Source organism: Scleropages formosus, chromosome 20, assembly GCF_900964775.1.
Source record: "Scleropages formosus chromosome 20, fSclFor1.1, whole genome shotgun sequence".
Lineage (NCBI taxonomy): Eukaryota > Metazoa > Chordata > Actinopteri > Osteoglossiformes > Osteoglossidae > Scleropages > Scleropages formosus.
In genome coordinates, this window is record NC_041825.1 from 24,334,637 (window position 1) to 24,347,597 (window position 12,961).

Below are 12,961 nucleotides of genomic sequence, written 5' to 3' on the forward strand. Positions count from 1 at the left end.
GGGTGAACTTCCGATGTTGCTCGCGCAGCCGATTTCACGACACCGCAAGAGTGCGTTGAACTACACGCCGCTGTAAAGTTGCGCTGTAGAGGAAATATTGTCAAATTACAAGAAATTACAAAAGCACACGTGTTCGGGTATGTGTATCTTACTGTACGCGTGCAGCAAAACCTGACTGTATCATTTATCTGAAGTGACAGCAAAGCACTAGGCGGCGGTGGAGTGAGTTGCTGAATTATAAATTTAGACTAGTAGTAGTATCAAATCAAGCAGCTGCATAGCCGGCTAGACTGACGGGGGGTCTTGAGCTTCAACACCACGGCGCTATCACTCAGTACTAGTATACTGGTTACTTATGGCTAAGTTAGTCTCTTTCTCTGCTGCTGGGGACTGTGAGTGACTGTGTATGTGTGTTTTTCCCTAACCTGTTTACTGGCAGGTTGTGATTGTGCCTCTTGTCTTGCTTCCACACAGGCCATGAGCTTTGGGCCCCTCAGGCTGGAGGGACTGAACGGGTGCATTAGAACTGTTCTTGTGGTAAGTCACTAAGTGGGAATAAAAAAGAAAACTGCAAATGCAAGGAGTACTCAGTGGAAAGAAAAACATACAGTGCAGAGCAATGATTTAATAAATGTACAGGGAGTCCCAGAATTATGAACAATTTCTGTGTCCTCAGTCTGTCTTTAAGTTGAATTTTAACATAAGTCGGAACAGTTAGGTGGGTATCTAACGTAAGTTTGTCAAATGTTTGTCTTTAGTGTATGGTATATCGTGTACCTTTTTATGCATAAGAAGCAATAAAGAAACACTTTCGATACATTAAAATATATGTAATGTAACAATGCAAGGGGGTGCGGTGGCGCAGTGGGTTGGACCGGGTCCTGCTCTCCAGTGGGTCTGGGGTTCGAGTCCCGCTTGGGGTGCCTTGCGGCGAACTGGTGTCCCGTCCTGGGTGTGTCCCCTCCCCCTCCGGCCTTGTGCCCTGTGTTGCCAGGTAGGCTCCGGTTCCCCGCGACCCCCTATGGGACATGCGGTTCAGAAGGTGTGTGTGTGTGTGTAACAATACAATAATGATAATAATAATAATAATAATACAATGCAATGATGTAGTGATGATAACTAATAATAAAAAATGTAACTACAGTATTTATAATAGAGAGAGGCATAGACACACACACATTGGCTGAAGCCGCGTTCTTGTGTGCATGCATGTGCAAAACATTAAAGAAACTTTAATATTCACCTTTCCATTGTTCGTTGACATTTCACCTTTCGCTTTATTGTTTGCTCTTTAGTTTCAGTCATAATCATTTCCTTTTTTTTGGATGCATCACCATCATTTGCATCACAGTTACGCTTTGGTGCCATGGTTAGGAGGGTAAAAATAAAAATTAAAGCCAAATACAGTAACACATGAGACATTATTAACGGGAAAAGAAGGAAGTCTGTCCTACATCGGGCTCACGTTCCCTGCCCACGAACCAACAGATGTTTTGATGCACTTTGCAAAGTAGCGCCCGTTTATTATTATCAACCATTGTGTGTGTAGTAACTTGATTTGTTTTAATATAATAGGCTTAATTATGAAGTTTTCATTTGATTGTTACTTAGGGGTGACTAGAAAAATCAATTTCTGGTCGGCAAGGGGGTGCTTCGTACGTACAGGTTGTACATAAATTGGACGTTCGTAACTCGGGGACTGACTGTACATCATTTAGCAGACACTTTTCTCCAAAGCAGCTTACAACGTTAAGACAGTTACCACTGTTTACCCATTTATAGAGCTCGGTCATTCTACAGGAGCAATTTATGGTAAGTATCTCAATCAAGGCTACTACAGTTGAAGGTGAGGCTTGAATCTGAGACCTTTGGGTCTAAAGGCAGCAGCTGTCACCACTATGCTACCAGCTGCCTTCTAAATATTAAGTTACCTACAGCTACAGTGCTGTTAAAAAGTATTTGGCCCATCCTGTTTTTTTCTGTTTTTTTTGTGTATATCTCATACTTAATTGTTTCAGAAATTAAAACAAACACTAACATAAAGGCAACCTCAGTAAACACAAATTACAGTTTTTAAATGATAATGTTATTTATTGAAGAGAAAAGTTATCCAATACAAACTGGGCCTGTGTTAAAACATTGACGCGTAGCACATTTCCCAAGATCTATGAAACTGCATTCATAATGGGGTTCAGCTGGTCTAGATGCAACCCGGCCTGTTTACTGCCAGCCCTGTTCAAACAAATCAACACTTAAACAGAACTTTTTCAACAGCATCATGTTGGTTAAAAGATCTTACCCAGTAACACACTGTGCTAGAGTTGAAAAAAATACCAGACATGATGAGGAAGAAGGTGGTTGAAATACATCAGTCTGGGAAGGGTTACAAAGCTATTTCAAAGGCTCTGGGACTCCAAAGAACCACAGTGAGAACCATTATCTCCAAATGGAAAAAACTCAGCACAGTGGTGAACCTTCCCGGAAGTGGCTGACCTTCCAAAATTCCATCAAGAGCACAATGATGACTCATGCAGGAAGTCACCGAAGAGCTAAGGACAACATCCTTACAGGCCTCTCTTGCATCAATAAAGGTCACGGTTCATGACTCTACTATCAGAAAGACACTGGGCAAAAATGCCATCTGTGGAAGAGTGGCAAGATGAAAATCACTGCTAACCCAGAAGAACATTAAGGCTCGTCTGAATTTTGCCAAAACACACCTTAATGATCCTCAAACCTTTCGGGAGAATGTTCTATGGGCTGATGAGTTGAAAGTGGAACTGTTTAGAAGACAGGAGTCCCATTACATCTGGTGTAAACCAAACACCGAATTCCACAAAAAGAGCATCATATCTACGATCAAGCATGGTGGTGGCAGTGTGATGGTGTGGGGATGCTTTGTTACTTTCTGGGCCTGGGCAGCTTGCGATAATTGAATTCTGAATATGAATTCTGCTCTCTACCAGAAAATCCTAAAGGAGAATGTCTAGTCTTCAGTTCATAAGTTGAAACTCAAGCGTGACTGAATTATGCAGCAAGACAATTATCCAAAGCATAGGAGTGAGTCCACTTCCGAATGGCGCAAAGATGGTGCAGAATTAAAATTTTGGAGTGGCCTAGTCAAAGTCCTGACTTGAACCCAATTGAGATGCAGTGGCAGGATCTTAAACGGGCAGTTCATGCTCAAAAATCCTCAAATATGGCTGAACTAAAACAGTTCTGTGAAAAAGAGTGGGCCAAAATTCCACCACAGCGCTATGAAAGACTGATCGCCAGTTATTGGAAGTGTTTGGTTGCAGTTATTGGTTCTAAAGGTGGCACAACCAGATTTTAAGTTTAAGAGGGCAGTTAGTTTTTCACGTGGGTGATAGGTGTTGGATAACTTTTTTTGCTTAAATAAAAAAAAAAAAAAATTCTAAACTGTATTCTGTGTTTACCAAGGTTGCCTTTGTTTTATGTTGTATTTTGTTTGAAGATCTAAAACTATTTAGTATGAGATACACAAAACAGAAGAAATCAGGATGGGGGCAAATACTTTTTCCACAGCACTGTATCTACCCATTTATAAAGTTGGGCAATATTACGGGAATGATTTAAGGTAAGTATACAGTTGGAGGGATTTGAACCTGCAACCATGGGGTTGAAACACAGCAGCTCTAACGACTACACCACTGTCTGTCATTTACATTTATCAACTAACAAGTCCTTGAGTGGTTCTAGCTCAGTGTGGCTGAGCAGTTCTTAAAGACAAGGACTTGTAACCATTATTATAATTTTCAATTTTTATTTATCTGACACTTTTTCCCCCAGAAGGTTATGATGTTAGAAAATCAACTTTGCAATGATTTACTCGTTTATACCCAGCTTTCTGCATAGAGGTTAGAAATGCTACCTTTGCACCCAAAGGTTGCAGGTTTGAATTCCACCTCCAGCTGTCACACGCCTGAGGAAGGTCCTTACCTTAAATTGCTCCAGTAAAATTACGTAGCCATATAGTAAATGGATAAACCACAGTTGGGTATCTTAATATTGTAAGTTGCTTTGGAGAAAAGCATTAGCTAAATGAAAATGTTATACAGTACGGTATTTTTACTGTATCAGTTCAAGCTAAGTATCTTGATGGAGGGTACTATAGCAACCACCTTCAGATTCCAAGGCAGGGACCCAGCCAACTCTCTTAGCTACTATGGATACGAGGCAAATGTATAGGCATATGTTTATATGAGGCAAATGAATATACAGTGTTGTGAAAATTATTTTCCTGATTTCATCTGTTCATTCAGATGTTTGACACTGAATATTTTCAGCTCTTCAACCAAAATTTAATATTAGATATAGGACATCTAAATGAGCAGAAAATACTTTCTAAAATATACTTCCCTTTTTTTTTTTTTAAACCAAAGTTATCCAACACAAACTGGCATTGTGTGGAAAAGTACACACACACACACATTTTCAGAGCCGCTTGTCCCATACGGGGTCGCGGGGAACCGGAGCCTACCCGGTAACACAGGGCGTAAGGCCGGAGGGGGAGGGGACACACCCAGGACGGGACGCCAGTCCGTCGCAAGGCACCCCCAGCGGGACTCGAATCCAAGACCCACCAGAGAGCAGGACCGTGGTCCAACCCACTGCGCCACCACGCCCCCTGTGTGGAAAAGTAATGGCCCCCTATTTAAATCTACCTAAGTAAAGGGATCATTAGTCAGTTGATTGTACCATGACCAAAGGAAATTGCTGAAGAGATCAGCAAAAATGCTTTTTATTGGTAGTCATCGGTCATCTGTATCAGTCTGGAAAAGATTTAAAGCCATTTCTAAGGCTTTGGAACTCTTCTGAACCACAGCAAGAGCCGTAACACCTGTAACAATAGTGGATGATCTCAGCGGTGGTCAGTCTACTAGAATTTCTCCAAGGGCGCAGTGTGAAATCAGCTGTGTCACTTTGTGGTTATTGAGTGCTGAGCAAAACAATAATGGAAAGATACCAAACATCAAGAGCCCTAATAGAACAGTAAAGTCATGCATAATGACTTGTTGGTGGTACAACTGGTGATAGTATTTGTACTGTTTTTGAGGACTAAATCATTAATATTTTCCCCCTTGCTGCCACCAGACTGTGTTCTTGAGTGTGTTGATGGTCCCGCTGCTGAGGATTGTGGGGCTGCGCGCATTCTCCATGGCTTCGGAAACATACTCATCTGGAACACATTCTGCTGCCTTTGTCACCTGCCCTAATGAACAGGTGGCCAAGGATCTAGCCAGGTGACTTGCAAAAGTGGTGCAAAATGTGTTTTTAAATTAAGGAAACTAAGCCTATCACCAAACAAAACCGTTAATGGCACAAGTAAAGAGACTTTGACTGTGCATTTGCAATTCAAAGCTGACAAGTAATGAATGATGAACACAACTCTCAGTGGATCCATGTTCAGGGAGCGACTGTTGTGTTCACTGGGTCATCAGCTGTGTGTTTTTGTCGTCTCAGAGGCATGGTGGAGAAGAAGCTTGCAGCATGCGTCAACATTGTGCCCAAGATCACGTCTGTGTAAGTGCAGAGAGCCACTTCTATGCCCCTTGGAAATGTCACGTACAAACTGTCTGAATGCTGGCTGTGTGTTACAATGTAAGCACTGTCCCACAGGTACGAGTGGCAGGGGAAGATTGAGGAGGACAGTGAAGTATTGCTGGTGAGTGGTGAGCAGCTCCACCAAAATACTGCGGATCAGTCAGTGCAGTAACTCTGGTGTGCTACTCTTCCCATGACTGATGTCAGATGTGCAAAGAAAAGTTTGCTGTTCTAAAATGTTTTAATTAGGTACGAAAAAGTCGGCCACGTGCTGTATGTTCAGGCTCATACTAGTGGTAATTATAACTCCACTCCTTATTATGAGTCATTAACACTTCTGTGTCTTGCAGGTGCAAAGTGTCTCATTGAATTCAAATGGCTGTGATTTGTTGGAACTTGTCACATGCAGAATTTTTACATTTTTATTTAACAGAAGATTTCTCCAAAGCATCTTCCAGTGAGCTCTATGTAGTGTTATCAGCCCACACACCTTATTCACCAAGGTGACTTACACCACTTACAGTAGGTCACTTATCTATACATCAGTGGAACACATGCACTCTCTCTGTCACTCACACACTATGGGGGGAACCTAACAGCATGTCTTTGGACTGTGGGAGGAAACCCACACAGACACGGGGAGAACATGTAAACTCCACACAGACTGAGCAGGGACTGATCCCCTGTCCTCTCACACCACCCAGGCACTGTTAGACAGTAGTGCTGCTCACTGTGCTACCATGTCACCCAATTTTAATCAGTTGAAATGTTTCCTGAAATTAGTTTTTTTTTTTGTGGAGAGAGGTTATTGTCATCTTTATGTCTTATTTTTTATTTCTTTGAAAAATGTTGAAATGTTTTTAGATTACTAGGTTTATTAACAGAATTATGTGATTTCCCTCACACATTAGATGATTAAAACAAGAAGTTCAAAAGTTTCAGCTCTGGCAGAATATGTAAGGTAAGATTTTTTTTTTTTCTATTTGAACGATAACAGCAGATGTGTGTTATTAAGACTTTGTGTGTACCCTTAGAGATGTTTTTTATGTTTTTCAGTTTAAACAGTTCAAAGAATAACAATCTCTTTAATTTGAATGATTTTGCTATTTGAATTTTTATTGCTGGTGCTGCTTTCCGCAGGGGATGTGTGCATAAATGGAGCTTAAGAACAGCCAAGTTACAATTTTTCCCCCCCACAAAAGCATGTTTTTTTTCCACATATTCTCATGTTAAGAGCCCTGCGCTGCGTGCCATGTGCAGATATGAGTTGTAGTCCGACAGTAGAGGGAGAGTTGGTTGATCGCTGATGTTCTTGACTACAGATCAAACCATCCTTACGAAGTGGCTGAGGTCATCAGTCTGCCCATAGACCAGGGAAATCCTCCATACCTGAAATGGATGAGTGAGGTCGTCCCGGAGTGAGTGTTGCACGCGACCAAAATTACATCTTCAGCCATGGCAATAATCTGAGAAATGGAAACAGTCTGAGATGATGCATGCCAAAGAAAGAGTTTGAAGTATTTCGCATGCATTTGTTTTGTTTACTTTGTTTTGGCTGATATTAAAATGGAAATGAAATTCCTCAGGATGATTTCTTTCAGCTGAGTAATGTTTATTTCAGCTGCAGCCGCAAACTCATCATTCATTTTAATAAACTGGAAAAAGACAGGCATATATTGAATGTGTCTCATGGGAGTCTGTTTCTGGTGAGCCTTTTGCTGACTCGACTGTGAAGGCTGTTTGTGAACATTTTTCCTGAAGCACACCACCACAGTTGCGATGTTAACTTTTAGAGATGATTAATCTAGTTTTGGAGGGAATATCGCAAGCACTAGGTGGAGACATTTTTCCGCACTGCTGTGCTGCTTCTCAGTGAAGGGACTTGCAGTGCTGTGTCTGTACTCTGCATCTGATTTTACCTTTTTCAATAACTGTTGTTAATACTCCTTTATCCAAGCATGGTCACACTGTAACAAGACTCCAAAGCCAATTCCTGGAAGCACATGGTAAGTAAGGGGACGCCCTCAGTGAGAGGAAGCACAATTGATGCTGTAATAATTGCATATTGTCCTCTTTACATTTACACATGCGTCGTTGTGAGGTCATTCTCCAGTATCCTGCCAATTTTCTGTTGGTATCTCACGGAATTGTATTCTGCAAACTACACCTGATTCAGAGCTGGCATTGCAGCTGACTTACTGCATTAACTGCATCTAATGTGATACTGATAAAAATAAGGTGACACTACCAGTAGCATAGTGGTTAGAGGCACCATCTAGTAAATATTAGGACCCAGCTTCAAATCCCTTTTCCAGCTGTAATATCCTCATTAAGTACTTACCATGAACTTTTACATTAGGAATCGGGTAAATAATATTAAGTGACTTAGTATAAAACCCTGAAATTACAAGTGGCTTTGGAGAAAACAGTCAGCTAAGTAATAATAATAAACAGTTTTCCAACACTGGTGTTTGTATATTTGTATATAATGATTTGTATATTTGGTAGATGCTATAAGGGAAAATGTTGAACATTACATAAAATACCTTAAAAATAATATATACAGAAATAATATAAACATTATATAAATACCTGCTGAGATTATAATGTTAATTTTCAATACCACCTGAATCATAGTGTTTCGCTCCTTATTGTGATAGTCAGAAATGCACAGTAAATAATATGTCCAATAACTTTTAGGAGTGGAGAAATTTGCATGTTGTTTTTTTTGGTGTGGGGGCAAAATAATGTAGTCACAGAACTTCCAGGTGCTCCTGTACTGTGAAACAATTAAATTTATTTTTACAAAGTGCTCTTCTCACACAGTGATACAGCACTGTACAGATCAGGAGACATAATAGTGAAGTACTGTATATTTCTTTGCATAAAAACCACTGATAAGCAGTTATGTAATAACATGTGCTGTAGGAAACATACAAAAGGTATTTTTGAAAACCCTGACAATTTTTTTTACCCGTTACTTCAAGATGAGCCAATATCACAAGTGCAAATATAAATGTTCTGCATGTAAGGCAGACAGAACATCACAGCCCCTTTTTGTAACTATATGAGTTAAAAAATGTTTTTTTTCATTGATCTATTTATACATCTCACACTTTTCTCCAACATGACTTACAACAATTTTCCCATTTATTCAACTGATAAATTTTTCCTGCATCAGTTCAGGGTCAGTATCTTGTTCAAGGGTACAAAAGCAGGAACAGGTATCATCCAGGGATACCAGGGAAAATCAAGCGGAAGGCGACAGCTCAATCCACTACGCCACCTTCTGCCCCAGAGTATGGCACAGCCTAGAGTATGTGTTGGAAACTGTAACAAACACGCACTTTGCCTTACTCGTATATGCTCATGTTTGGATCTAAATCCAGAAAAAAAAATCTCAACCCACTCAGAAGATAACACCACTGATTTTGTAGGTATTATTATTATTATTGCCATCACCATCATGGGTAAGTGGCAACAAAACATCCGTTAATTTAGTAATAGACACAATGAGCATCATGTTTAAAGGACATTAAGATCATCAGCATGTTTTTGTCTTTGAAGAGTCCTGTTCACAATAATTACATCTAGGAACTCAATGTACTTATTGTATGCCTGTTCTGTACCAGAAAATTGGTGATATGTAGCACTTTGCATAATAATCAAAAAAATCTTATGCATAAGCGCTCTGATGTTGCCATAGTGAATGGCACTAATGTTCAGCAGTCAGAATGATGTGTTTCGCGACTCAGCAGCGGGTGAGCGATATGGTAATCTAATCAGAATGTGCCGCCAGAAATAAGTAGATGGGATGACTATGAATGATCTTACAAAGGCACACGAACAGGTTCCTGTACCACCTCCATAGTCATGTGTTGGACCACCAGGGCTGGAATATTTTTATCAGATTTTCAGCGTTGTGGTTTATTTCCCAATCTTCATAATGATTGTGGTGACCTTGTGAATGGGACCCTCGAACCTAAAGCGACTCATTGCATTAAGCGGGTCTCTTTTTTTTTTTTGCCTGCACCATTTGTGTGGTTCCAAGGTCTCCTCCACTTGACCTCTTCTTCACAAGCGCTCTCTCCCACTAATCGCTTCTCCTACACCCACTTGCTTCCCTGGCGCTCCATCCAGTGACATCACACAACATTCCTCTCTCCTCTTGCGCTCCTGGACAGCAGTCGCTTAGCAACACGACTCACTCCCACCGCAGTTTGATGCCAAAGCTTGAGTGGACCAGGAGCTGCGTGCTTACACACGTGTTTGTGCGTGTGCATTTACGCACACTTGTCTCATGCAACAGGTTGGTCATGCTGTCACCAATTGTACTGGACAGGTTCTGCTTTGAAGGAATCTTATAATTAATGACTTTACTGCTTTTTAAAGCATGGGATCATTGCCTGTGTTTCAGGGGCCTCATTTATGAAACTTGCATATATTTCATAAGGAACACACAGTACTGCCACCTTGCATTCAAAGGACCGAGGCAGAAATCCCATCTTCTGCTGTAGTACCACTGATCAAGGTACCAAACCAAGAACTGATCCAGAGAAAAACACCCAGCTGTATAAACGTAAAAATCATTTTATCTATCTTAACACTTTAAATCACTCTGGTGAAAAGTATCAGCAAAATAAAAAAAATGTAAATTTAAATGTGAGCACAGGGTCACAGCCCAGAACACACACCTAGAAATGTGAAAACTGATCATGCAACAGACAACTGGCTTGGAAAGTTTGTGGAGATTGTATGACGTTGGCTTGTTTTATGTACATTGCCACGTCTGTTTCATTTTATAAATCTCAGAAAAAAAAGAACAATATGTTGAAACAATGATCACATGCAGACCTGTGGATGGTTTACAGAGGCCCCTGGAGGACACAGTGTGAGCAGGTTCCTCATCTCTCTTCAAAAGACTAATAAACTCAGTACAAAAGAAGGTGAAATGAAATATATAATGTAATGAAATTTATAATGAAAAAAATGAAATCTTGTTCCCTCTGTCATTTGTAAGAATGATTTGCATAACAACATGTGCAGATATTTTTTCTGGTTTACACAGTTTGGACAGTGAAAATATTCTGGATCAATTGCCCCACACAAGTGCATGTTTGGTTCACTGTGTGTGTGTGTGTGTGTGTGTGTGTGTGTGTATAGCTATATATAAATTAGCACAGGTCCTAACAGCTTTAATCAACTAGTTGGGGGGCAGGTTAATAGCATTGGGATTAGAGCCATTGCCTTGACAACTGAAGTCTCCCATCTTAGCACACTTCAACCCTTTAGTATAAAGATAGGGTTGGGCCCAATCTCTGGGTTTCTGAATTCAGTACTCTCTATTTTGGAACTCTTGGGCTGGTTGAGATGTCAGGGAGAAGGCAATCAGGACAGTGGGCAGAGCCTTAAACTCCAGAACCTCTCTTTCTTGCTCCAGGGGAAATTCCTTCTCACTGTCAGTCTGGAGCTTAAATATGGGAGCTGCGGTAACTAGGTGTATCTTACAGAGTGGAATATTGACCAGCATGGTCAATGAATATAGGAGTGTGTGTTGTTTATTGTTTGTTTTGCTCCACAGTAGAATGTTCATGTGTTCTAAATACATGTGTGTGCGTTATGTTTCATAAACAGATAGCCACAACATTAAAACAACTGACAGGTGAATAACATTGATTACCTTGTTACAATGGCACCTGTCAAGGGATATATTAGGCAGCAAGAGAACAGTCAGTTCTTGAATTTGATGTGCTGGAAGCAGGAAAAATGGGCAAGGGTAAGGATCTCAGCGACTTTGAAAAGGGTCAGATTGTGATGGCTAGACGACTGGGTCAGAGCATCACCAAAACAGCAGGTCTTGTGAGGTGTTCCCCATATGCAGTGGTTAGTACTTACCAAAAGTGGTCCAACAAAGGACAATCGGCGAAACGGCGGCAGGGTCATGGGCGCCAAAGGCTCACTGATGCATGTGGGGAGCAAAGGCTAGCCCATCTGGTCTGATCCCACAGAAAAGCTATCCATCCATCCATCCATCCATCTTCCTCCGCTTTATCCGGGGCCGGGTCGCGGGGGCAGCAGTCCGAGCAGAGGCCTCCAGACTTCCCTCTCCCCGCACACCTCCTCCAGTTCCTCTGGGGGAACCCCAAGGCGTTCCCAGGCCAGCCGGGAGACATAGTCTCTCCAACGTGTCCTGGGTCTGCCCCGAGGCCTCCTCCCAGTGGGACAAGCCCGGAACACCTCCCCAGGGAGGCGTCCAGGAGGCATCCGGAACAGATGCCCGAGCCACCTCAACTGGCTCCTCTCGATGCGGAGGAGCAGCGGCTCTACTCCGAGCTCCTCCCGGGTGACTGAGCTCCTCACCCTATCCCTAAGGGTGCGCCCAGCCACTCTGCGGAGGAAACTCATTTCTGCCGCTTGTATCCGCGATCTCATTCTTTCGGTCATGATCCAGAGTTCATGACCATAGGTGAGGGTAGGAACGTAGATCGACCGGTAAATTGAGAGCTTCGCCTTACGACTCAGCTTCCTCTTCACCACAACAGACCGGTACAATGACCGCATTACTGCGGACGCCGCACCGATCCGTCTGTCGACCTGCCGCTCCATTTTTCCCTCACTCGTGAACAAGACCCCGAGATACTTAAACTCCTCCACTTGAGGGAGCAACTCCCCCCTAACCCGGAGGGGGCAATCCACCTTTTTCCGACTGAGAACCATGGCCTCGGATTTGGAGGTGCTGATTCTCATCCCCGCCGCTTCGCACTCGGCTGCAAACCTCCCCAGTGCACACTGCAAGTCTTGAATTGATGAAGCCAACAGGACCACATCGTCCGCAAAAAGCAGAGATGAGATCTCGCGGCCACCAAAACAGACACCCTCCGTTCCCTGACTGCGCCTAGAAATTCTGTCCATAAAGATAATGAACAGAATCGGTGACAAAGGGCAGCCCTGGCGGAGTCCAACATGCACCGGGAACAGGTCTGACTTACTGCCGGCAATGCGAACCAAGCTCCTACTCCGGTCATACAGGGAACGAACAGCCCGTAGCAACGAGCCCCGAACCCCATAATCCCGAAGTACCCCCCACAGGATGCCACGAGGGACACGGTCGAATGCCTTCTCCAGGTCCACAAAACACATATGGACTGGTTGGGCAAACTCCCACGAACCCTCCAGCACCCTAGTGAGGGTATAGAGCTGGTCCAGTGTTCCACGGCCAGGGCGAAAACCGCATTGCTCCTCCTGAATCCGAGGTTCGACTATCGGTCGGATTCTCCTTTCCAGTACCCTGGCATAGACTTTCCCAGGGAGGCTAAGGAGTGTGATCCCCCTGTAGTTGGAACACAATCTCCGGTCCCCCTTCTTAAAAAGAGGGACCACCACCCCGGTCTGCCAG

The 12,961-nt window shown here is 42.7% G+C and overlaps 1 protein-coding gene across 1 annotated transcript; it reads left to right on the forward strand.

Moving 5' to 3' along the window:
- The first annotated feature begins 40 nt into the window (after positions 1-40).
- Positions 41-7,253, forward strand: LOC108930681 (protein CutA homolog). Its single transcript, XM_018746053.2, has 7 exons — positions 41-137; positions 475-537; positions 5,116-5,264; positions 5,485-5,544; positions 5,641-5,686; positions 6,477-6,526; positions 6,888-7,253. The coding sequence occupies exons 2-7, from the start codon at positions 478-480 to the stop codon at positions 6,985-6,987; spliced, it is 465 nt and encodes a 154-aa protein (XP_018601569.1). The 5' UTR covers positions 41-137; positions 475-477; the 3' UTR covers positions 6,988-7,253.
- The last annotated feature ends 5,708 nt before the right edge of the window (positions 7,254-12,961 follow it).